This window comes from Echeneis naucrates, chromosome 4, assembly GCF_900963305.1.
Source record: "Echeneis naucrates chromosome 4, fEcheNa1.1, whole genome shotgun sequence".
NCBI lineage: Eukaryota > Metazoa > Chordata > Actinopteri > Carangiformes > Echeneidae > Echeneis > Echeneis naucrates.
In genome coordinates, this window is record NC_042514.1 from 835,045 (window position 1) to 859,690 (window position 24,646).

At 45.0% G+C, this 24,646-nt stretch overlaps 1 protein-coding gene across 5 annotated transcripts in view; it reads left to right on the forward strand.

The window, feature by feature from the left end:
* ptprsa (protein tyrosine phosphatase receptor type Sa) overlaps positions 1-24,646 on the forward strand; it is a 194,288-nt gene that overhangs the window by 158,848 nt on the left and 10,794 nt on the right. For 3 of the 5 annotated variants that reach the window (XM_029500050.1, XM_029500049.1, XM_029500051.1), the window contains 12 exons: positions 120-283; positions 1,907-2,022; positions 6,499-6,546; positions 9,817-9,914; positions 12,106-12,229; positions 15,049-15,224; positions 16,871-16,990; positions 18,825-18,979; positions 19,726-20,011; positions 23,377-23,555; positions 23,894-24,020; positions 24,123-24,248. In XM_029500050.1, coding sequence (XP_029355910.1) covers positions 120-283; positions 1,907-2,022; positions 6,499-6,546; positions 9,817-9,914; positions 12,106-12,229; positions 15,049-15,224; positions 16,871-16,990; positions 18,825-18,979; positions 19,726-20,011; positions 23,377-23,555; positions 23,894-24,020; positions 24,123-24,248 — 1,719 coding nt within the window. The remainder of the gene's footprint in view (positions 1-119; positions 284-1,906; positions 2,023-6,498; positions 6,547-9,816; positions 9,915-12,105; positions 12,230-15,048; positions 15,225-16,870; positions 16,991-18,824; positions 18,980-19,725; positions 20,012-23,376; positions 23,556-23,893; positions 24,021-24,122; positions 24,249-24,646) is intronic. The other 2 variants (XM_029500052.1, XM_029500053.1) reach the window with 1 other exon arrangement.

The window sequence follows — 24,646 nt, forward strand, 5'->3', positions numbered from 1 at the left end:
TAATGAGTCAGCTCTGATCCTGTGATTGTGCTTCACCTCAATATGGTCCCATTTAAAATGCTTCAGGCCCATTTTATCCAGCGTTTTCTCCTCATGGGTTTCATTCATTTGATTTTTAGAAAATGTTTGCTACCAGCCCGTACTCCGACACCGTGGTGACTCCCGAGCTGGTGGTGGATCCTCTGCCGATAGAGACCGGAGACGGACTCATATGGGTGGTGGGCCCAGTCCTGGCTGTGGTCTTCATCATCTGCATCGTCATTGCCATTCTGCTGTATAAAAAGTGAGTTAGAACGGGCGTTGTAGTTTAAGTGGTGAATGTGGTCAGACCTTTGTGGAGACTTCACAGTCCAAAAATAACACTGTTCAGCTTCAAATGATGAATGACTATAACAGCAGGGTCAATATATTGTTGATCTTCCAAATCCAATCTTTCCGCTTTCCACGTGGGAACTGGATCCTGTCGCATGGCATTGGTAGTGACGGCCTTGTTGGTTCCCACATTTTTAACATGTGCAATATAACTGACCCATTTCTAATGAACAAGGTTTTCCAAATCATTTTTTTGTTGTTGTTGACAGTAAAGCTCATTTCATCATTTGACGTTGAACCATTTTTTGTTTTTGTTTTTTTCGGGCTGTCAGGAAATAATTGCATGTTAGCGAGCATGTTGAAAGAAGAGTTTATTTTGTATTCATAGTAGCATGAGCGTAAAAAAAAAAACCAAACAGAATTATTGCATGAGAGTTTTTGTTATATAATAAAGGATGTTTGTGGGAAGCGAAGGGTTTGGAGAAAGAAGAGAGGAGGAGATTCTCTGAGATGCTGCTCACTAAGTAGAAGATCCACCAATCGAGGTCCACTTAAATGAATACTAATCAGCTCCGGCCCAAACTTCCTGGATAGTCATTATCACAACTTCAACGATGTTATCCTGATTTCTGTTCTTCCTGTTTCTGTCCAGGGAACAGACATTTTAGTGACTGTGGTGGGAGAGAGTTCCCCCAGATAGCAGGGGACATGTTAGTGGTGTGGGGGGGTTAATGATCAACACCAGTGCAGTTTTGTGCCGTCAGATGATCCCTTGCTGTCTGACCTTAACTGACCCCCCCTCTTGGTGGTCAGGGGGAGTAACATCTCTCCTTGGATCTCTCTTTTCTCTCTCTTCTCTTTCTGTCCACCTTGCTCTCCCATGTGCTCCCTCCATCTTACCCCTGAACAGTATTTCCCGGGTCTGCCCTTGGCCCTGATGACCCCCTATCCCCCAACCTCCCACCCCCCTCCCATCTTTAGCTGTCCTTTGTGAACACACAAACATACGTAGATGAAGACACAGTCTCACAAACAGGCTTACCTCCACATTTCACAGAAAACACACACACACACACACTTCCAAATGCTGATGAGCCTTATCTGGCATTTTGCGAGCCCAGCAGCGACCCCTATGAATTTTAAACTGCTCTCTATTGATTTCTCTCTCTTCTTGCCTCTCCCTCTCCTTTTCTCCTTGTGTGTTGTGTTTTCACCATCTTTATATATTTATTTGACTCCTATTGCTTTCTCTGGAAACAGCAAACCTGACAGGTAAGGCTTAGCTGTACTTTATTGCATTTTACAAGGTAAAACAAAAATAGCTTGCCAGGGCAAGAAAGAGATCCCTTTAATTAGCGAGGGTGAAGGAGAGTTTGCGTACTTGATGTTCGTTCTCCGCTCTGATGCCTGATTTGGTTTCACTCAAGCGTTCTCGTCCTGCTGAGCTATCAGAGCTTCTTTAGGAGGATGTTATTAGTCAGGAGGTGGATGTTAAGAAAACAATCACTCTGTTGTTTGTTTTTTTGTTTGTTTGTTCGTTTGTTTTTTTGTATGTCTTCCCCTCTTTCTACTCTTTGTTTGTGTTGCTCTTCAGCCGCAAAAGAAAAGAGTCCGAGCCTCGAACGAAATGTCTGCTGAACAACGCGGACATCACCCCCCACCACCCGACGGACCCCGTGGAGATGAGACGCATCAACTTCCAAACTTCAGGTACAAAAACGACACACAGCGCGCACACCGAGGACCCACAAACTGCCTCAAACACACAAACCCAGCTGTAGGTACATGGATGTAGTACATCTGATGTTCTTTTTATGCAGTTTAGGTATCATTACAGGATAATTTGTCCACATGGGCCTGTGAGTAAAAAACATTTCCAGCTGTTGCAGACAAATGTGAAGAAGAAAGTTTTCCTGTCAAGCTTTAAGTGACTGAAAAACTTCTCTCACATTAAAGGACACAGATATTTCACTAATGACATTTTCTCATTTTGTCATATCTTATTATTTCTGCAAATATAAATGTAAGTTGAGCCGAATCATTGGTTTTATAGCAACAGAATAAAAACGGCAACAATAATCATAAGAATAAAAACAATTCCACATTACAGACTCTGTGGATAATAACATAAAGCTCCAAATTCAGACCTAAAAAAAAAGGACATCATTTGTTTCCAGTGGAGCGTTGACGCCTCGAGGATTTATTGGGAGAGAACACCTGTAGGAAGTTTTAAAATAAACCAAAAATGAAAACGAACGGACGAAAAACAAAAATTTAGAGGAAACTTGACATTCCTGAAATGGAATTAGATGAATTAGCAACTTTTCAGATTCAAAAGTACAGTAACCGGCTGCCTGAAGTCACTTACCTGCAGAAAAACCTCCTTCTTCACAGCGAAACTACTTCATAAGAATCATTCATTTAATTTATATATACTATAATTGTCACACCTATAATATACCGTTTTATACCGTTCATGTGTAGTGACACACGTTACACACGTTACACACTGTTACACACGTTACACACGTTACACACGTTACACACTGTTACACACGTTACACACGTTACACACATGATGCGATTTAAACTGATGCTGCAGCTTACATGATGTTCATGAAGTGCTCCCTTATCATCCTGTTTGACATTGTTCTCCCTCATCACTTCCTTCAAGCTCCATTTATGTTTTCCATGTAACACCTTAGAAGTAATGATTTTTAAAAAAAAAGGTCCATGTTGTTCAGTGTGATGTTTTCTATCTTGGAGACAAATCCTGTTCCAAAGATGTTTTTTTTGTTGTTGTTTTGACCGGCTGAGTTAAATCTCGGAGTTAACGACAGAGAGCATGAGCTCCACATCGTTCTCTGAGGCGTCGCCACCTAAAGCTCATCTGACATCTTCCTTCTGCCTCCTTCGCAGACTCTTTATCGATGTGTATGGCTGCAGAAGTTTCAGCTACGATGGCAACAAGAGTTGTTTGATTTTGGCCTGAACCAGAAATGAGCCAAGTTTGTATGTTTGCTTAGTGAAGTTTCATTAAGTCCCCCACACCTTCTCACTGGGAGGAGAAATCCAGATCTGCTTCTCAGCAGTCGTATGTTCTTCTGCAAATTATGCTTTGACTATGACAACTGACATGATCTTTAGGAAATTTATGATTTTACCTCTTTGCATAAATAATTTTTGCCATCTTCCACTCCATGATTGGCTGCCAACCTCCAGCCGCCCCCGTTGAAAAAGGCTCCTCGTTGCCTCGCAAAGGTCTCGTACTTAAACAATGCAAATAAATAGTGTGATGGATGTTTTGATTGTCAGCTTGGAGCCAACCATCCGCTACGACACACTCCGGATGTGTGAAGCCTTTTTTCCCGGCTCGGTTACTGACCCAAGTACCAGCCGTGGTTTGTAAAGATGTGAACATGTTTTGGAAAGCTGTCGTCCCGACAGGAGGGAGATTTAAAATAAGTGACTTAGCCCCCCCTTCGTGTTCCCTGGAACTGAGCATCATGGAAAATATGTTGGACTTTGTGGTGTTTCACTGAATCAACAGCTTTGAGCTTTGTGCTCGTTCTCCCCCTGTAGCTGGTTCAGATTATAGAAGCTGAATGCTGTTTCTTTGTTTGAATGTCTTTATTCTCACCTGACGAGGAAACCTTCGGATGAAAAAGGAGGAAATTATCCAGAGGTGGATTGAAGCCACTGTGTTTCTTTTCCCTTCCCCTCGCCTCCCACCTGTCTGACTCCCTGCCTCGCTTCCTTTCAGCCTCCATCTGTCACCCACTGCTGCTCTCTGCTCCATCAAAAGGCTCCCGTTTCAACATGGAGCGTATTTCTTGCAGCTTCTTTGGGAGCCGCCTTGAGTCGGTACCTCGTAGAGAAAAAACATCTGAGAAGATACCGGGGTGAAAGGCGATGGGCGAACCCACTTATGCACGAAAATGTGGACGTTCAATTTAGTGTCCTCATCTTTATCTTGCTCAGTATTCTCATCCTTATCTGGACAGCGTTTCTGTAATGAAAAGGTTATAATGGCCATTGTCTGTGACTCCCAGCGCCTCCCGCTGCGCCCTCCTTCCTTTCCTGAAATAATAGATGATGTTTTGCCTTTCTTTTTCACGGCACTCACTCACATGTGTGGAGCCTTCTCTTCATATATGACACGTGTCCTCGTGAGACGGCCCCTCCGTTGCTCTTCTGAACCGGCCGATGTCATTATCTCCACACCCGGGGAATTTTATTTGAATGGACGTTTTAGCCCAATTAAGTGGGCCGGTGAGCATTTGTGAACATCCCCGTCAGCTAATCGCAGCCATTGTTCAAATGAGCATACTCGCAGTTCACTTCTAAGGCCTTTCCGATCCAGCAGAGCATATGCCACATCGGCCATGAGTGCTCACTGACCCCCCAGTGATGGGGAACAAAAAGCATGCTGTTGATTAGGCTTGCTCTGAGCCGAGCATGGCTAATGTAATTCAGTGTGTGTGTGTGTGTGTGTGTGTGTGTCTGTCAGTCATGTGACAGTCTCACACTGACATCCCATAACTCCTTGCGGCGCAGAGTGGCTCGTTTTGTCATTATCTTCATTGGAGCCTGGGGTTTAATTGGCAAATGGGGCCAAAGTAATGAAGCAGCACGACTGAGTGGAAATCTACTGTCTATCTCCAACCAAGCTCTCGTTTTTCTCTCACTCATAATTTTTTTTTAATGTCTGTTCCTTTTCGTTCAGTTTCGATGCCCCCCCCCGGTTCAAGCTCAAAAACAAGCAAACAGTAACAGTCGGTGACCATCAGGAGAAAAACCCACATCATCAGTCTGTGTTCGTCTGTCTGAACGGGCCACGTTTTCTCGCAGCGTCGCTCAGTTTGACATCAACCAATCACACGCAGACGTCAGCAGCTGACTTGTTTCACGGGATTACAGCATCCACCCTCTTCCTCCTCCTCGGGTGTATCAAAACACACAGCACACATGTACACATAAACATAATCAGACATTCCTGTACATCCCTCCCGCTGCGATGAATGACGTCTGGAGACGGTGCATCTGCGCGCCCCCCACCAGCTTTAATTAGTCATTGTCACAAATCAATTAGGGAGAGGGAGACGTTTGATGTCTTCATTTCTCCTCGCTCGTTCGGCGCCACCAGCGTCGCCAGCGAAAGGCAAACCCACCAACCTTTCTGCAGAGCTGAGCTTTGTCGTGTCACTCCCAAATCATGTTAGCTGTTTTTCTTTTAAAGAAAAATGAGTCGGCTCATTTTGGAACCGTCATTGTTTTGCCCTTTTGCTGTCGTACAGAGGAAGTGGTCTGTGTTTTTGAAACCATGAAATGAAATGAAAGTTTGCTTTTAAAAAAAGTTTTATTTTCCCTCCTCCTTGTGGAACGAATCTCAAATGTTTTTTCTGGGTGAAAGTCTCCATCTTTGGGCCAACGCGATGCTTTCTTATCAGCTCGCGGCTCAGTCGATCAGATTTCAACTTGAAGCTTATTTCCCTCCACTTGATGGGCAGGCTGCCAGCATCCCATCGAACTGCGTTTCCCGGCCACACGTCCGGTCAACGTCGCCGCAGATGGCTGCTTTATGCTCGAGCAGCTGAGGAGACCGAAGCCCGCTGGCCTCAGAGGACTTCTCCTCTGCAGCAGATAAGACTCTGAACCGTCACCACGCCGCTCAGTCCTCTGACTCCCATCAGCGCCGGCTCCACAGCCGTCAGCTAAGAATGCAGACACTTTTCCACACCTCTCACTCGCGGTGCCTCGGCACAATGGAGTCTTTCAGAGGTCGTTTTCACCAGGAAACATAAGCGGGTTTTTCTATTCGCTGTGTCTTTCTCCTTCCTGCCAATGGAGCCATCTGACTGGTGTTTATGAAAGCTCACAGATAGCAAATCCATTTCTTATCCTGATCTCTATGAGCGCTGATATAAGGGGTTTGTCAGCAGGACTGACACCCGTGGCCAACCACTCTGCTCCGAGGAGCACTGAGTGGGATTTGGAAAGGTCTAGTATTCCTCGTGTCTGTGTGGCGCTCAGCACTGCCACCCTCAGTTTGCTCACAGTAAAATAATTTGTTTTTACTTTATGCTCTTGTATCGTTGTGCACATTTTATCTCTGTTTTCTTCCGTCTCTGTTGCATTACAGCCTTTTTGAAACCATTTTCCATTTATGTTTGCTGTTCTTTACAGATTCTGGTCTGAGCAGTCCTCAGAGCGAAGCAGATTTTGACTATGAAAGTTAGTCTCTATGATTTTAGCATTTGCGTACCAGCTTTCCTTATCTTTTTTTTTCCACAGCATCGCTTGCTTCCATTTCCAAAAACATAATTTGCATTTGTTTGTTTTTTTTTTCACATGATGCAGCAAAAATTTCAGCCCTAATTAATTTGATGTTGGTTTCCAATGATATACTGAGCTGTTTTCTTTTTTCTCTTTCCTTTAATTGGATGTCAGTCACGATATTCACTCGAGCTGTTGGCTATGCATTAATCCACTGTGCATAAATAACCTGTGTGATCCCTTCTGCTGAGGCAGAGATGGTTGAGAGGTGTTTCTTCTCACAGACCTCCTTTCTTCACCTCCTTGTTGTTGTTCACTCCTCTCCTTTCTCCTCCTCCTTCATCACTGCTGCTCCATTTCCATCCTGATCTAACGGGGTCTTTTCTGTACTCTGAGATAACGAGCAGAATTAATTAAAGCGGTGGCAAACAATGGCTCGACATTTGATCCCCCCCTCACTGCAGAAGGATCAACCAAGAGAAAAAGCCGACTTTCAGCAGCAACCCCCCCCTTTATTTTCTTTGCTTACCCACAGACAGACTTCTTCTCTTTTATATGGAAATAAACAACAGCATGATATGGCGTTTGAAGAGACAGTTTTGACTTATCACAAAGAATCGTTAGAAGTCTCCGGAGCATCGATGGCGGATTGGGAGGTTGTGTTTATTGATCACGCTGTTGATTACAGTGTTGAAAATGGAAAGGTCTGAATGTGGATTGGGAAATCTGCGGCGTTGTGTGGGGAGGCAGAGAACAACAGTGTGTCCTTGAGTGACTTTGCTAGATTATTGCCAGACAGCAGGTCACGGTGAGTCCTAGTTTAGAAAGTCGATCCTCTCCTGGATAAACACTGCAGCGTGTGGCGCAGCGCTAGTGACATCATCAGAGATGGAGCCAATCAGGCATCGCCAACTCATTCGTCTCCCAAACAAAACAAAAAGGAGAAACTTAAGTTTAGAAATGAGCCTCATCTGTGCAGATAGAACAGCTGGTCGTGATTCATACATTTAAGACTTCAAGTTATTACAAAACAAATTTCCCCAACTTGAGACGGTAGAATGTGTAACCGCCAGCTTCTCCCGCTGGCAATGCATCATGGGTTATCTGGATGAGGCTGATCTCTCTCCAGAGGCAGCAGCCACTTACACATGCAGACAGTAATGTGGGCAGTAAACACAAACTGAAAGGAACTGATGGAGTTTGACTACATTTGTAACTCACACTCACAAACGCACACACACACAGTCTCTCACACTCTCTTTGATCTTCCCCTCAAACAACCCGCTCTTGTTCTCTCAAGGAGAAGTCAGGGCCCTTTCATTTGCATACACATTTACTTATTTTGCTCGTAGCCTCTCGTACCTTTCCCTCTCAATTTGAGACGCGTAAACCGACAACCAAATTTAATTAGCTGCGTTTCCTCCTTTTCTTGATGCTCATCTCAAAGAATTCCCATTAATAACTCATCCTCAAGTGGAGCCGCCACTCTCTGCAGCTCAAGTACGAATTAATGCGCCATTTCCTCCAAACACGTCAATGTAGCTGCAGTTCTCCTTGCAAAGTTTATTAATATACTGAATTATAAAAAACAGGGACAGGATTATTTCAGTAAACAGCATTGAAGGGATCTATTAAGAAGGTTACGGGTGTTTGTTTACAGCTCTTGTCAAGGTGCCGGTTAACTCAGTGGGTGCGTTCATTTACCGGAGGACGCCACGCCATCATTTGTATCGTATTTTCGTTGTAATCTCTGTTAATCTTCATGTAATTGACGCCGCTGCATTGTTCTCTCAGTGTAAAATAAATTACCATTACTAATGAAGACTGTCAGCACAGAAGGACCCCCCCCCCCTCTCTTAAGCTCAACAAAAGCAACCAAAACATCAGTGACCTCCTTGACTTTGTGGGTGGGTGGTGGGGGGGTATTAAGCATTGTCAAAAAGAGGACATTATGGATGGTTAATGTGATTATGTCGATTTGCACACTCAATTAAACCAGAGTAGCTTCTTTCTTTTTTGAGAAAAGACACGTCAGCATTTCGTCGACTTTTGACCTCATCACTCGGTGGGGGGGGTCTCACTAAAAATACAAAGCCACTAAGTATTGCCAGGCCGCATGCAGGGACGAAGCCACAATCTATAGCTGATGGCCTCGGCATTATGCTCCAAAATGGATTAGTGACTGGAGAGCACAGCAGCGCTGATAATATTCAGAGGATGTTGGAGTGACTGAAATGAAGGAAAGAGCGAGCGGTTTCTGGGAATTCCTTTGGGGGAACGGCGGACAGATTTTCAGGAGAAGTTTGGGACTTCAGTGTTGTTCATCTTCTAGAAACAGCAGCTTAGCTTGTGTCGCGCTGGCTGGAATGGAGCAGCTCACTGTGTCACTCAGCATCACTCACAGCCCTAAACCCCCCCCCCCCCACCCCCCAGCCCCCTCACCTCCCTTCACATGAGCCCCCAGGTCAGGGCTCTGGTCGACAACAAGGGCCTTTCGATAGCCAAATCTGGCCATGATGCTCACAACAAACACGATACAGTCTGTGGGAGGAATCAGGTCTGATCCACATCAGCTGACAGTTGTTGTGATGAAAACTTTGATACCAATAATAATTTCTAGGTAAATCTTTTTCAGGGGTTTGTTTTGAGCCATTATTGAGATTTCCCTTCTTAGTCGTAGCAGTTGTGCTAAAATGATACTTTTGATTATCTTCAGTGAGGAGAGTAAGGAATTATATGTCAACATGAGCACTTCATTAGACCAAAGAGTTTCCTGTCTGTGAGTTCACCAGCAAAACTGACATTTTTCATCTAATGTCATTTTTAACTCTTCTCCTCACGGAAGAAAAAATGTCTGAGCGTTAATTGCTCGGGTTTTCCCTCTCGGCCGCTGTTGGTCCTATCAGCCCGTCTCCCAGTCGCCGTCTTGCCCGTAATGGGAGTTCGTCTGAATGATTTGGCCTTTGGTTTTACGCTGCTGCTGCTCCTTTGACAAATAATAAGCACAGTGTTTGAGCAGAGAAGCCATTTTGGAGCTCTGGCCTGGTCCAATCACGTGCATTTAACATCTCCATGTTCTGCACAAGCTTCCTCACCACTAAAAACCCAACTTCCATCCTTATGTAGTGGAGAAATTGTCGCCCATGATAGCTGTGTCACTGATCAACCTTGTTTTCTTCCACCCCCCCTCCCTTGGAATTGTCCTCTTGTCCATTTTCTGTCCAACAGGTATGATGAATCATCCTCCCGTCCCCATCTCAGAGCTCTCCGAGCACACAGAGCTTCTGAAGGCCAACGACAACCTGAAGCTTTCTCAGGAGTACGAGGTGAGCGGGCCGAAGTGTCCATTCCTGTCTGACTGTTTTGTTCCTAAAACAGGAAATGTTTGTCCTTCCTGCGGGTCTGTTTTTTCTCTTTGTGATATCAGTCAACATGGCGGATGAAGGCGACTTCTGAAATACAACTTCCTCAAAGTGTCAACCAAAGAAAAGTCAGTCGTTGTGCAGTGACGTATTCGGCTCTACATTATTTATTTTTAGAGATTTGTAGCATTATAAATGTGTTATACAGCACATCCTCTACTTCCCTCCTGCAGTGAAACATGAGCCCTGAGTGGAAAAAATGTGATTAGCGGTAAAAATTCTCAGAAGTAGCTTGAGGGGATTTTAATTGTATTAAAGTCAGAAATAACAGAGTGAATTCATCTAAAACACACACTGTGTTTTTTTTTTCATGGAGCGTTAGTCCGGTTTTTTGCTGTTGTTGTTTTGTTTTTTTTTCTTCTAAGTCCAATTCCTCTGATGTGTTTTCAGGGGAAAAGCAGACCAACAGTCAGCCTTTAACACACTTCGTCTGTGTGTGTGTGTGTGTGTGTGAGAGTGTAGAAGCAGTAACGGAGCTGTCTGAGCTCGGAGACCACGGTGGTTATAAATGACGCCAGAGTTGATTAGAAATCAGGAGCGCTGAATCAGCTCTTGTTTGCATACAGGCAATATCCCCTCCTCGCCATCGCTAAATCACCACGCCTGTCGCCTCGCGGCGCACCAGGCTAAGGTAGGAAGCGGGGCACACCAGCAAAGATTGCCATCATCACGCCTGCTGTTGGATGTTGGTGGATAATGACTTCTCCTAGTGATCCAGTATTTCTTGGATATCTATTATTCATTAATCCACATCCGGGCCGAAGACCAAATGGACACACTCGCTTCCATTCGGAGAGGAGAGAGACACGAAGGACGCCAAAGTTGACGCTACAACTTCTAATTACTTGGCTTTGAGAGAGCATTAAAGCGCCTGCTCGTCCCCTCTCCCACTCTCTGTCCCCATGCCCCTTCACAGAACCACCCCCCAGGAAAAATAAATGACCAAATTAAATAGAGAAGTGTAATTTTAATTTTGTTATTTTCTTGATGAATGGCTGCTCATCCAGGGAGCCCGGCGTGCCAAGCGCAGCTCTACGGGGCTTTGACTGATTGGGTTTTCGCCAAGCGGGATGTGAGGGAGGAGGAAGAGTGGAGAGAGATGAGGTGGGGGTGGGGGGGGGCTGGTTAATGATGAGAACTCAGTGAGGGGAGAGAGCTTGGAGCATCACAGCTAGAGAGCGCAGATGAAGAGGAGATGATCTGGAGAGTTACCCAACGAGGCCAAAGCCGGAGGGTTAGTCTTCCCTCCACTGTCGGCTGTGCCTTCAAAGCCCGTCCTCCTGACGGGAGCCATCATTCTTCAAACCTGTCGTTATTCATCACAAACACAAACAAGAGGGACAAAGTAGAAAGACTTTAGCTTTAAATTTGTTTTAAATCACTTTTTAAATCGTTTTATTCAGTTTTCCATTTTTGGATTGGGGATGTTTCTGAGAAGTGACCTCAATCTTTGCACAAACACGTACACACACACAAAGCCAGCCTTAAGGTAATCTACGGAGAAATGGAAAATAGCAGGGTAGTAGGTGGCTGCATGGAAGAAGGCTGTAAACATCAGAGAGGAGACTGGAGATGGGGAAGACGATAAAGAGACAAAGTACAGACAAAAAAGTGAAAAGACTGAAGATGGAGCGATGCAGATAAGGAAAATGGGGACAGAGAAAGGGGGAGAAAACAAAAAGGTAGAAACGGAGAGCTCAGATTCTGTACTTGATTCATGTGATTACATGCAAATATTTAGATCATGCTTCTGGTTGGATTTCCTTTCACTTCAGTCTTCAGCAGCCAGCCACACGTGTACGATGAATTCCCACCGCCTACGTAATGCAAACCCAGTGGAACAACAGTGTGTCTGGAATTCTTCTATTTCAAAGAGATGTCTGAGTTTGTGTTTGACCAGAGTGGGAGGCCTCGCTGCATGCTTCCCTTATCAAAACTGTGATTTGTTTAGTCGTACCTGCTACTTTAACGCTGCTGAGTGTTTCAGTCGGGCAGCAGCAGGTGCTCGTGTCTCTCTTCCTTTGGAGAGTCTGCCGCTCCATCATGTATTGTAATTGCTTCTCTCACGGCTCCTCTGTTCTCATCTCTCCATCAGTCCATTGATCCGGGTCAGCAGTTCACCTGGGAACACTCCAACCTGGAGGTGAACAAGCCCAAAAATCGCTACGCCAACGTCATCGCCTACGACCACTCCCGTGTCATCCTGGCCCCCATCGAGGGTAAGACTCACCCAACATCCTCACACGAAGCACCTTCACCTCCTCAGAATTCAGCTCAGCTCTTTGTGGATCATTTGGGAAATCTTCATAATTACAAAGTCGATTGAAGTAATTAGGAATTTGTACTGAATAGGCATACGCTGGATCAGATGGGACTAGACGGTGAAGACCAAAGTGGAACAATCCAGTACAAAACTGAATATATTGAGTAGAATCGATAAAGCAGGAAGCTGCTTTTTTTTACTGTAGAAATAGAAACGGAAATTGCCCAGATGGGACAATTACAGCTGAAATGGTAGTTAACCAGAAAAGAAAGGGCTGGATTACTCTCACTGTGTGGTGGAGCCAAATCAAATATCCTGAAAATAAATTCCAGTATGTGAAGCTCACTTTTAATTCCCCCCAAACAGTGAATTTAGAGCAGGAAACTGAATTTTGTTGGAGGCCAAACGGAGGGTTTGCTCCAGCTCACCGTTTTAAAGAATCATATTATCTTGAGGTCTTGTTGCAGCCCCATTACATCTCACACTCAGAATGTCCCCAGAGTTTAAACCAGCGTTTTCACCATCCCGTTTGTCTCATCGCATCCAATGCTCTGCCGTGACTTCCCTCCAACTGCCCATAGACACGCAGCTCCGAGACTCTCTCAGCCAGAAGAACTCTCCCTCCGATTCCCAAATCCTAAAGGACATTGTCAGAGATAGTCACCCTTCACCGCCGACTTGTTCTGTCGGTGCGTCACCAGAGGAGCCTCCGACTCCTCAGAGTTATGCCTAACACGGCAACGCTTTCCTTTTCTACGAGGTAAAGACTCCAACATCTCGCAATAGTTGAGCCATTTTGAGGGTGCGACAACATGCATAACAAAATTATCCTGGAGAAGAAATGCTTCGTCCATAAATACATAAATTAATCAAGTCTGAAATTTCTATTTTACACTGCAGTGATTTTGCCATTAGTCGCAGCAGTAGAACAATTCATGCACACCACCATTCTCTGTTCACTTAGCTATGACTAAAGCCACGGCAGCACAGTTGGATTGTGAGACATGGTATCCGTTTTAATGACATTTGCTTTTCTTCTTTATTTCCCCGTTCCTTCCATTTCTCTCTCTTTCTATATTTCCCTCTTTTCTCTCCCGTCTCCTCTCCTTATTCTTCCTCTCCGCTCGGCTTGTTGTCCTCACTGCATCTCCTCTCTTAAATTAGCCCAGTCAAGTGTTTCATTGTTAGCTGCTTGAGTGTGGAGACGTCAGTCAGAGAGACGTGACTCCCCAACGCAGACGCCTCCACGCTGGAGTCTCCTCTCCACCAATGGGGCTGGAGACTTTGGTTGAATAAAGATGGCTAACACTCTGTCTCATCTCTGTCAGATGTCGTGTTAGACGCATTCTAATCACGGGATTATCTTCTTGGCTGAAATCTTTTTTCCCCCCTTGAAGATCCTCAAACTGCTGAGCCAATAGTGACTCTGCATCAGAGACACATTGAGGTTTCACAGTTAAACTACTCTGCGTTCCGGTATTGTGATCAGTGGTTGATGATGAAAACTTGCACTGAGGAGCATATCTTATCTTTAAGTGTTCCTGCTGCTGCTGGAGACACATAAAAAGATGGCAAAGCATGTTTCGACAGTAACATGCACACAGTTTAAGCAGGATTTTACGACGGACCCCGTCCTCGACTTCAAGACATTACAGATACACAATCATCTCTGCAGCAACAAAGCAGAAGGCTAGATTTAGTGGAGCCGGTGCGTAACAGAGCATGGCGGCGGGCTGGAAGGAGTGGGAGAAGGATCCACCCCCCAGCTGCAGGGACTGGTACGCTCCTGTCCTCCATCTTCCTGCACACCACAGCAGCGGTTGTGGTGAGGTTCAGAAACCGAGGCAGAGCCACGAGGTGGTTTCTGAATTTGAATATGTTCTGATGGAAAAAGAGACGACAACTTCTGTAAATATGTACGGCCTCCTGAAAAAAATCTATTTTCAACATAAGATATCATGTTTAATCTTATTTAAAGAAATATTGGGCAAAAATCTTACCTAAAATAATAATAATGCCAAATATAAGACCCTCTGAACGCTGGACGGTTTTATATTCTCATTAGATTAGAAACATACTCGTTTTCTTTCCTCTCCGCTCTGCTGATGAGATGAGAGCAGTGTGTGAAAACTGGGAATTACTGAGGATGCAAATAATTAAGTACAGTGAAAATAATGAGTGGTGAAAAAAGGAAAGATTTACAGTAGAACCTACAGGAGTCACTGAATATCCAAAACAGTCAGCAGGAGAAATTTACCAGCTATCAAAATGTATTGATTCACACAGCAGGTCAGGTTCATTTATTTATTATTCCTGTTGTATAATGAAATCCCTGCTGTAGCCCAAGAAAATAAGAAAATGATAATATTCATATCGACCTTTTCCTAATAAAGTAAGACAAATAATAGAAAAAAGACAGCAGGTAAAACAGCAACACTGATGAAAAACCTAATAAAAACAACACAGGAATCCTAAAAATGAAATTGTGTCTCAGATGATGAGCCAACAGATTCAGAATAAACCCAGGACATGTGGCCGAGTCCTGAATCATCACTTTAATGAGCGAAACTAATAAAAATGACTGTGTTCTTTGTCGGAGTAAATTTTACCTGCTGTCAGTCATAAATGGACTTTTATTTCAATTTAGTCTTGTGTGGGCAGTTTTTCACAATAGGAGGTGACTTAAAATGAAAGAGCAGCAGACTTGTTGATTTCATTAATCCACAGCTGTATACACACAAACAAAAAAAAATCTGTGCGTATATTTGTGTCCAGGTATCACAGGAAGCGACTATATCAACGCCAACTACATCGATGGCTACAGGAAGCAGAACGCCTACATCGCCACTCAGGGTCCGCTGCCAGAGACGTTTGGAGACTTCTGGAGGATGGTGTGGGAGCAGAGAGCGGCCACGGTGGTCATGATGACCAGGCTGGAGGAGAAGTCGCGGGTGAGTCGGTCTTCACTCAGAAGCTGTGAACCTGAGCATCACTGGTGGTTAATCGGACTTTGGGCTCCTTTGAGATGCGCTTCTGTCAGAGACGTGCAGAAGTTTAAATGAGGCGGTGGAGGTATAAAACAGAGTTAACTCAAACACGCTCTACCTGTGAAAATCAGATAAGCTTCCACCAGGAATACCTTCGCAGGCTTGGCTGTGTTTTCTCTCCCTATTTGCAGTTGAAACTACAAGCTGTTGTCTGTTCCTACAGCGCAGAGAGCTTAGCAGGTTTTAGCTCTGAGTCTGTGTAAGCAGCAGCAGGAATCAGACAGTAAGCAACACAGTGTCAGGTGCCCCTTTTGGCCAGCGCCTCCAACGGTCAGCTGGAGGAAAAAGGATCCAGAGAGCAGAGAGAGGGCGGTGTCAGGCCGTGACCTCACTGCCCCCCCTTCATTTTATTAATACGTGTACGTCCAGAGCAGGTAGCCACCGCGGCGCTGGAGGGAGCTCACCATGGAAACAGTGACTTTCCATCAGTAGGAATAAAGTTTGAACTTCCCAGCTCCACAGTAGAACAGAGAAGGGGACAGCTACACTTGACAACCAGCAAACAATCAGATTAGAGATGAAGAGTCTAATATAGATCATGTCGGGGGCTGCTGTGGCGATTGGTTCTCAGGAAGAGTCCTGTTTGCTTATTGTGACCGCTTGTCATTTTGTTAAGAAAGTGCCAGAATTACCATCCATTTCTCTAAATTATGAGCTGAGGATGAAGGTAAGTTCTTCAAGAAAGGGATGAAATAAAGCCGGGTGGCGTGAGCGAGTCCTCGGGGTGGATATTCTTTGTTACGATGTGGACGTAAATGTCAAAAAGCCAACTGCGATGTCTCATCCTGTCAAATCAGACCTGTGTCAACATCAGACACACACTTTCCTTCCCTCCATCCCTTTTCAGTTGTTTACCTTTCCTCCGTCCTGACATGTGCGTTCCACCGCTGTCAAACGTGATGAGGATTAGCGGGCGGTGGAAGGAGTGGAGGAGAAAGCTGGAGAGTGGCTCATCTCCTTTACTAGCTGTCACATCTCATCAGATGTTCGCTGGCACGTCACAGCCCATATTGAATGAATCTTTATTAAGTGTGCAGACGGGGCCGGGCCGAGGGACGGCGGCGCTGTAAATTCAGATTACTGCAGAAGCACTGGACAGGAACTCTGTTAGTAGAAGGACGGAATTTTGATTTAGGAAAGAATGCAAAATGGATTTGGTAACAGTGGAATAACTGGTGGTCATATCTATTTAGAATAGCCGGCTTGGTTTTATGTTTGTTGTTGTTGTTGTTTTGGTTGGAGTGTCTTTATTTGATTTGTAAAATGGCGAGCGGCAGGAAATACGAGAGCGAGACACGACCCAGCAGGCAGTCGAACTGGGGACGTGCTGCTCAGAGCTCATTTATGCCCATATGGTCCACACCCTCACCACTCAGCCATCAGGATGTTCTAATCCACAGGAGAGTCTCCTTTATGAGCGTATGTGTTCGCAGGAGCACGATCGGATTTGTGTGTGTGATCGTCGTTTAATAGAATCTGACATATTGCAGCTAATGCCGCTGTCTGTTCATCTGTCTCTGTCTGTTTTGCTCTCACCTCTCCTGTCCCAGATTAAGTGTGACCAGTACTGGCCCAGTCGTGGAACAGAGACCTACGGTATGACCCAGGTCACCCTGCTGGACACCATAGAACTGGCCACCTTCTGCGTCCGCACCTTTTCCTTGCACAAGGTAGGATGATTTATCCGAATCGCCTACGAACACATTTTTTGTCAATTATACCGTAAAGAGACAAATGTGGACCAAATAACAGCGTCCTTGTTCAGTCTCTGCACAGAGAGCCTATTCTCAGGACAGACAGAATCAAAGTTTACATAAGCAGCAGGAATGATGGTGTTTTATTTGCCCATCGGATCTAAAGGTGTATACAAATATAATCCCCACCCCCTCCCTGTTCAGCTCTCTGCTCCATAGATCGTCTGTTTATGTGTCTGCCATTGGAGCACTTAGGTAAAGTGAGCAGAAGAGAAACTCAATATACATAATTGGCAGCCTGCTTTCATTTCACTCACACACACACACACATCAGGTTGAACACACTCTCAACTCTCAACAGATGAGGAGGGATTTTCACACACACGTTAAAGCGTGTGAATATTTAAAAACTATAATACATTCAAATTCAGACAATCACACACACACAAAACTGAAGAGAGAATCATGTGAAGATGAGCTGTTAAAACAGGAAGTACAGACGTTTCCCTCCTCACCAGGTAGCACCTGTTAAAGCCACCGCTCACTTTTATATTAATCTGCATCGTCAGCACATCAATTAACGTCGGAGCGGAGCGGTGATGCAAAATGTGGCGTGAGATCAGCGGGGACGGCGCTTTTAAAGCCGACTGCTTGACATTCAGAGCCGTTTACACTCTGCCACTTTCAGCCTCCATCAAACCCGGCGATATGACTCTCTCGCTATCTCTTCGCTCCCTCCTCCTCATAACTGCAGTCATTGCTGTGATTTCTCACTGAGCTGTTTTCACTTCATAATCTCCGAGGAAAAAAAATATTTTGTTGCATTTCTGTGATGTATGAGCCAGTAGACTCACAAACCTATAAAGCAGAGCCGTGGTATCTATCCATATGTATGTATGTATGTAAACCCTGCAGTGGTGCAGATTTGGAGGATAAATCCTTCATAAATAAAACTGAATTTAAAGGGAACTAGCATGCATCCTCCCTCAACCAGAAACAGGGAATGTCCAAAGAAAAGAAAAAACAAGGGAAAGAAGAAGTAGGTCAGTTTGCTTTTAATTACCGCACTCATTTATTCATTTATTCAACATGGAAAAAAAAAGTCCCTCTGTCAGGGAAGCAGAAGCTGCATTGAAATGCAAACAGTAACTCCATTAGAGGATCTTCTGAGAGGAGAGGAGGACAGAAATATGCAAGGAGAATTTTTCCTTTCTTCTCTTCTTATCCTTCTCAAAATCTTCCTCTGGATCCGGCTCGTGTCTTTGATGCGTCGGGAGTTGAGTTGAGAGGCAGGAGCTGACAGGCGGCCGTGGGTGTTTGCTACATGTTCCCGTAGAGCAACATGAGAACGTGAATATAAAAGTACCTGTTCGGTCCAGCGTGGAGATGATCACACATGTTTCATCACGCTGAGGTTGTCTGATCTGCTGTAAATATGGAAATGCGTTTCCCAACGAAAAATTACAGCCGCCTGAGAAATACTGCAGCAGAAACACTAAAAAAAAAAATCTGTTTTCAGCATAAACAGCAGAGAGACCTGCCAACCAGATCGCAGTTCACAGATGTGCCAAGACCTGGACTTAGTTAGCTAGTGAGGATATTATCCCGATGATGGAAATTCACCACTCATCCCCTGACCTCCTCCGATGGCGGGGCTTTAAATTTGTTTATGTGAATTTAGCACTTTCCGCTCCCTGATGTTGGTGTCGGGTTTGAACTGGGTCCTACAGGAAATGTTCAGATGCTGTTTTCGTTTGTTTCTGTTTAAACCACCAACACCAGCATCATCACTCTGCCCTTCTCTTTTCAGAACGGCTCCAGTGAGAAGCGGGAGGTCCGTCAGTTCCAGTTCACGGCGTGGCCTGACCACGGCGTGCCGGAGTACCCAACCCCCTTCCTGGCCTTCCTCCGCAGGGTGAAGACCTGCAACCCGCCCGATGCCGGACCCATCATCGCCCACTGCAGGTCATTAGACATGTTGGGTTTTACTTCTCCCTCCTGTCCGTCCCTTTGACTGTCTACAGAGCTCCTCCCTGCTTTTATATGTTACATAACGCACATTATACAAACACACACGCTCTCTGTCTTTGAAGACCCACATCTTTTCTTTTCTCCATCGCACACTTCATATTTTAGACACTCCCTAGTCCATCTCTTTTTCCCTCCTTTGTGAAAAGCCTCACAGTAATCCCTTCCCATCTTTCCTGCTTCTGCCTTTTTTTTTTTTTTTTTTGCTCCTTAACCCTTCCCTCTTTTACAAGCGGCATTTCTCGAATGGCTTATTCAAATTGAAACCTTTTTGTCAAGATAACACTTCAGTCAGGCCAAAGCGCTTCACAATAAAACAAAAAATTGGACAGCTCACTTCACTCAGTCTGCACCTCCGTCGCCTTGTTGTTCTATCCATCATTTTTATTAGTTGTTTCTGTATTCCCTCTCTGGCTGTCACTACATTCCTCTGTTTTTCTCTCCTACTCAATTATTTAAAATGTAATGCCACAACAAATCTGCAAGCAGCACTGGACATACATAATCACCTTGTGTTTTAATATTTTAGGAGTGAGAACAACAGTAAATCACAATTAAATTCCAGGGGCACAAATGTGACAAGTGCTTAGTGTTAGAGAAACATGTATTCAGAGAACCATGAAAGGATAAGAGCTTTGAAATAACAGAGAAATGAATTACATTGAGCTCCTTTTCCTCCGTAGCGCGGGTGTCGGCCGGACGGGCTGCTTCATCGTCATTGACGCCATGCTGGAGCGCATCAAGCACGAGAAGACGGTTGACATTTACGGCCACGTCACGCTGATGCGGTCGCAGCGGAACTATATGGTGCAAACAGAGGACCAGTACAGCTTCATCCACGACGCGCTGCTGGAGGCCGTGGCCTGCGGCAACACCGAGGTGGCCGCCCGCAGCCTCTACTCATACATCCAGAAGCTGGCCCAGGTGGAGAGCGGCGAGCATGTCACCGGCATGGAGCTGGAGTTCAAGGTACAGGAAATGGAGCCTTTTCCAAATAACGTGGCGTAAATCAGATCAGAAGTAACGGGCACATTCAGGTCAGGGTCTGAATGGAGTTTTCACTTTCTGAACTTATAACTGAATCATGAAGACAGAAGGACTCTCCCGTCACCTGCTCCGGAGCAGTTAGAGCCGTCAGCCAGTTTTATCGTCCCTGAAGTTATTTTAGATGCAAATCCAATTTTCTGTGCCTTTCATATCTTTTCTCTTCATCATCACAATGTGCCTAATTATGGCTTACAATAATTGCTTTTTGATTAGTGATCACATATTTGTTTGCATTTTCACAAACGGAACAAATCAAGTGTACGTAGTCTTTGACCAACAACTGTGTCTCTGGAAAGAAAGTAAATGAGGAGCGTGAGGAAGAGACAAAATGGATGATTATGGAAGCTGACTGGGAGAACTGGGAGAATGATGTTCCAGTTGAGCGAAGGTGCAGTTTCAGGAAAATCCTCATTCCTCAGACAAACTGAATCTGGCAGTAGGCAAGAGCTAATATGGCTGTCCTTTTGAGCTTATGTTTCTCACAAAGACATAATGGAAATCCTGAATGAACGCAGTGTAGCCAGTAATGCTGTGAGCTTTATGCATTTGAGATAAAGACACTTCTCTGCAAGATGTAATACCTTTCAGCCGCAGGTAAGAAGAACATAGATTAAACCGGCCTTATTTATATTGAAGCTATTTGTCATTTTATATATGCTGTCCAATTAATGGGATCTCAAATGGACTGGAATGTAAATATCCCTTATTTTCCAACTTTGCTTCAATTATTTAATCACTCAAATGTACACAGTTTGAATTATTATAGATTTTTTTTTTTTTTATTTGCACAGCTAGAAAATTGAGATGTTCACCATTTGGCGGCAACATAATTTTTTTAGGATTTGAGTTAATGTGCTTAGACGGAGAGAGTGGGTATAGATTAACAAAAGGAAGACAAAGGACTGTTTTGTTTTTGCTTTTTTGGCTGAAAGCAGCCTGATGTGGTGTTTAGGTTTGAGAGAGAGGGTGTGTGTGCTTCCTTACAGAAGTTCATGACGAAGCAGGAGGTGAGTGTGGACAGCCAGACGTTGTTTACATAGATCTCCATTAAAGATCTCAAGAATCATCAAGTTATAAACTCACCTCAGCGGAGGCGCTCCACTATCTGCTGACCTTGAATTACACACATTCTCCCTCCCAAATCATCCGTCATCTTCTCGTCGCCATTCATCAACACACCCCCCTGCCCAGAAACAATAATAGTGCTGGTGTGTCAGGTTTCTTCTTCTCTCTCTCTTTTTTTTTTTTTTTTTTTTTTGGAACTCACTGGGGCACAATGGTGGTGGAATCTCCCTCGCCATCTGTAGCGGGGATAATGCTGAGCTGGCGTCAGGAGTCGGAACGGGGGATTAATAACGTCCAGGCTACAGTCAGGACGGTGAAGGGAGGTGTGTGTGAGGAGGGGCGGCGGAGCTAGCTTCGTAATTAATACTTGATGATGACAAATGGAGGTGGATGGCGGGGCAAGTAGAGGGAGGGACGTTTGGCTAATGAACAAAGGAACAACTGTATGCTAACGTGGCGGTAAAGAAGTGATTCCACAGAGCGCAGCACCACGAGGGGGAGGGGTGGCAGGGCGTGGTCATTCGCAGGTGGGAAACGGCGTCATAAAGAGCCAAGCTGAGACTCGCAGGAGTTCAGGGAGGGAGGAGGCCCAACGTACTCTCTCGTTTCTGAGAGAATAACAAGCATGTTCACAGACGACATTTGTACACATAACCCAGTTACACAAAGTTCTCAGAAACATACCGGACACGGCTCTCAACACGAACACACACAGAGAAAAAAACTGCAAACTGCCACTGGGACCCATTTGAGATGAAACAGCAGAGGAGTGATTTAGAATTCAGCAGCCTAGTTTTAATGCTCCTCCGCTTTAACAAAACACGATGATGACAGTTTACAAGAAGTTTACAGAGCAAAGTTAATCTGCTGCAGCCACATCAAAAACAACAAGCAGCAGAAAGATAACGTGAAGGTAATGCTATATCAATTTATTATTCATTTGCTAATGATGCTGATCACCCCGTTTTATAACTCTCCTAATGTATGGACTGAACAGATGTACTGAACTATAAATGAGAGAGAACTGGCAACCGTGACCAGATGTACCGCAGGTGCTTCTCTGCCCCGTTGGATGATGGGTTGCCAGGTCTGGCTCGGTTCCCTGAACCCTCTGTGGTGTTCGGCGGTGCAGCTGAGGGCCTCTTTAACGCTGCCAGGCCACCTCAAGCCTTTCCAGGTGCTTTTTGTGAAACACAGATCAAAGGAAGGACAGTAGCGAAGGATGAAGGGATGGGCGAGGAGGAGGAGGGGGCCGAGCTGGACCGACTCCAAGTAGCCACTGAGACGGAGATATGGGAGCTTTATGGGAATTGGGGAGGGGGGGCGGACTTCTCCAATGGGAAAAGGGAGAATGGGAAGTTAGTTTACACTGAAGTGAAGGAGACAGATTTTTTTCACGTTGTGTACTTTGTCAGACGAGGGGAGGAAATAAAATCTGAATTCGTCAGATTTGATCCGCCATGTTTTCCTCTAATAGGGAAAACATGGCGAACCAAAGCAACGCTAACAAGCTAGCACACACAGACACACACTCTTTGTTGAAGCGCTCATAAGACTCGCTGACCCACAAACTCCCACTGAGGTCTTTATGTCGATGATGATGAAGCAGTACAGCTTTTCATTTTGATCATTATGCTGTGTGTGTGTGTGTGTGTGTGTTTGTCTTTCTGAACATTTCTGTGTGAGTCTGATTTATGCACACATACTACACTGCCTTTATCAAAGACGCTGGTGACCCACTTTCAGACGAGTTTTCAGTTTTGCAGTCTTGATCCAGACGCTTGTTAGTTTGGGCTTGTGGCATATTTTCCGTCGGTGCGTCTGACCCTGCAGGAGGGGATGAAGTTTTTGAGTGGCTTCCTGATGAATGAGTTCTTGATAAACAATGTCTTTTTAAAGTTGAGCTGTCCCTGTTGAAGCTGGGCGTAGGGTCAGACGAGACTGAGTGTTGCTTTATTTCTGTGTCTTTATCTGTCCTCCACCTGTACTGCCTCTCCTCCATCTCCCCCCTTTTATCGTCCTCTGCTGCTCTTCCTTCTTCGTCTCTCCTCTTTGTAACCACCCTGACTTTTGCAGCACGGCACTTCTTTTCATGTCCTATTATTCCCCCTCCTCCGTAATTCTCATCCTGCACTTTCTTTGAAAACATATTTTATTGTTGTTTTCGTCCTCTCTTGTTTTTCATTCATCTATCGCTCTATCTCCCCTCCCTCCCCCTCCAGCGTTTGGCCAACTCCAAAGCCCACACGTCGCGCTTCATCAGTGCCAACCTTCCCTGCAACAAGTTCAAGAATCGGCTGGTCAACATCATGCCCTACGAGACCACACGCGTCTGCCTGCAGCCAATCAGAGGCCTGGAAGGATCCGACTACATCAATGCCAGTTTCATTGACGGATACAGGTGGGGGTGGGGGAGTGATCGCTAAACAGAGAGGTCAAACTTTACAACTAGAAAGGATGTTTCAGCCAAATGACGTCACCCATCAGTTTGATTTGAAGCCTCCAGGCTGTGATTTGTTTTTATAAACAAGCAGAAACCATCTCTGGAGGAGAAGGTGGTGACCTGCTCTGTACTTTATCCTGATTGGCTGTTACAGGCTGTCAATCACATTGCAGCTTGTGATCATCAGCAGACCCGGAGTTTGGGTCCAGGTTTAGAGACAATGTTTCTGCAATGACAGCGACAATGTTATTGTGTTTTCATGTTCTTAACTATGAATCGCTTGGTTTCATTTTCAGGCAACAAAAAGCCTACATCGCCACGCAGGGCCCCCTGGCAGAGACCACAGAAGACTTCTGGAGAATGCTCTGGGAGAACAACTCCACCATCGTAGTCATGTTAACCAAACTGCGAGAGATGGGACGGGTACGAGTCCGCCACGCAAAGACAATGGTCAAAAACAAATGAGATGGGAGTGAACGGGTTTATTGCTCAAATATTAATCTCTGTTTCCTTCTGCTCAAACAGGAAAAGTGTCACCAGTACTGGCCAGCAGAGCGCTCCGCCAGGTATCAGTACTTCGTGGTGGATCCGATGGCCGAGTACAACATGCCCCAGTACATCCTCCGAGAGTTCAAGGTCACAGACGCCAGGGTGAGACTCTGTTGTTACATGCCGCATCATAACTGAATTATTATCAGCATCTCAAACATCACTCCTGCAGACAAAAGCACAAAAGGCCCTTTGGAGAAAATCTGGGTCACATAAATGCAAAATATCAGAAGTGGATCTTTTTTTCTTCTTCTTCAGAAGTAACTTGCAGAGCTTTGAGTTTGTAATTCTGCTCCATAATTAGATGAGTTTCCACTCCAATCAAGAAATCAAGGAAGCTTAATGTTGAGAGTAACTTCTTTCAAATATTAATGAGAGTTCAAAACAAAGTGACTTTACTTGCTTGAACCGTAGATCGTCTCTGAGCCCAGAATTTCATCTGCGGTCCAATTAGCTCGGACAGTTTGAAGAAGCAGCAGCAGCAGAACAGAAAGCAGAGA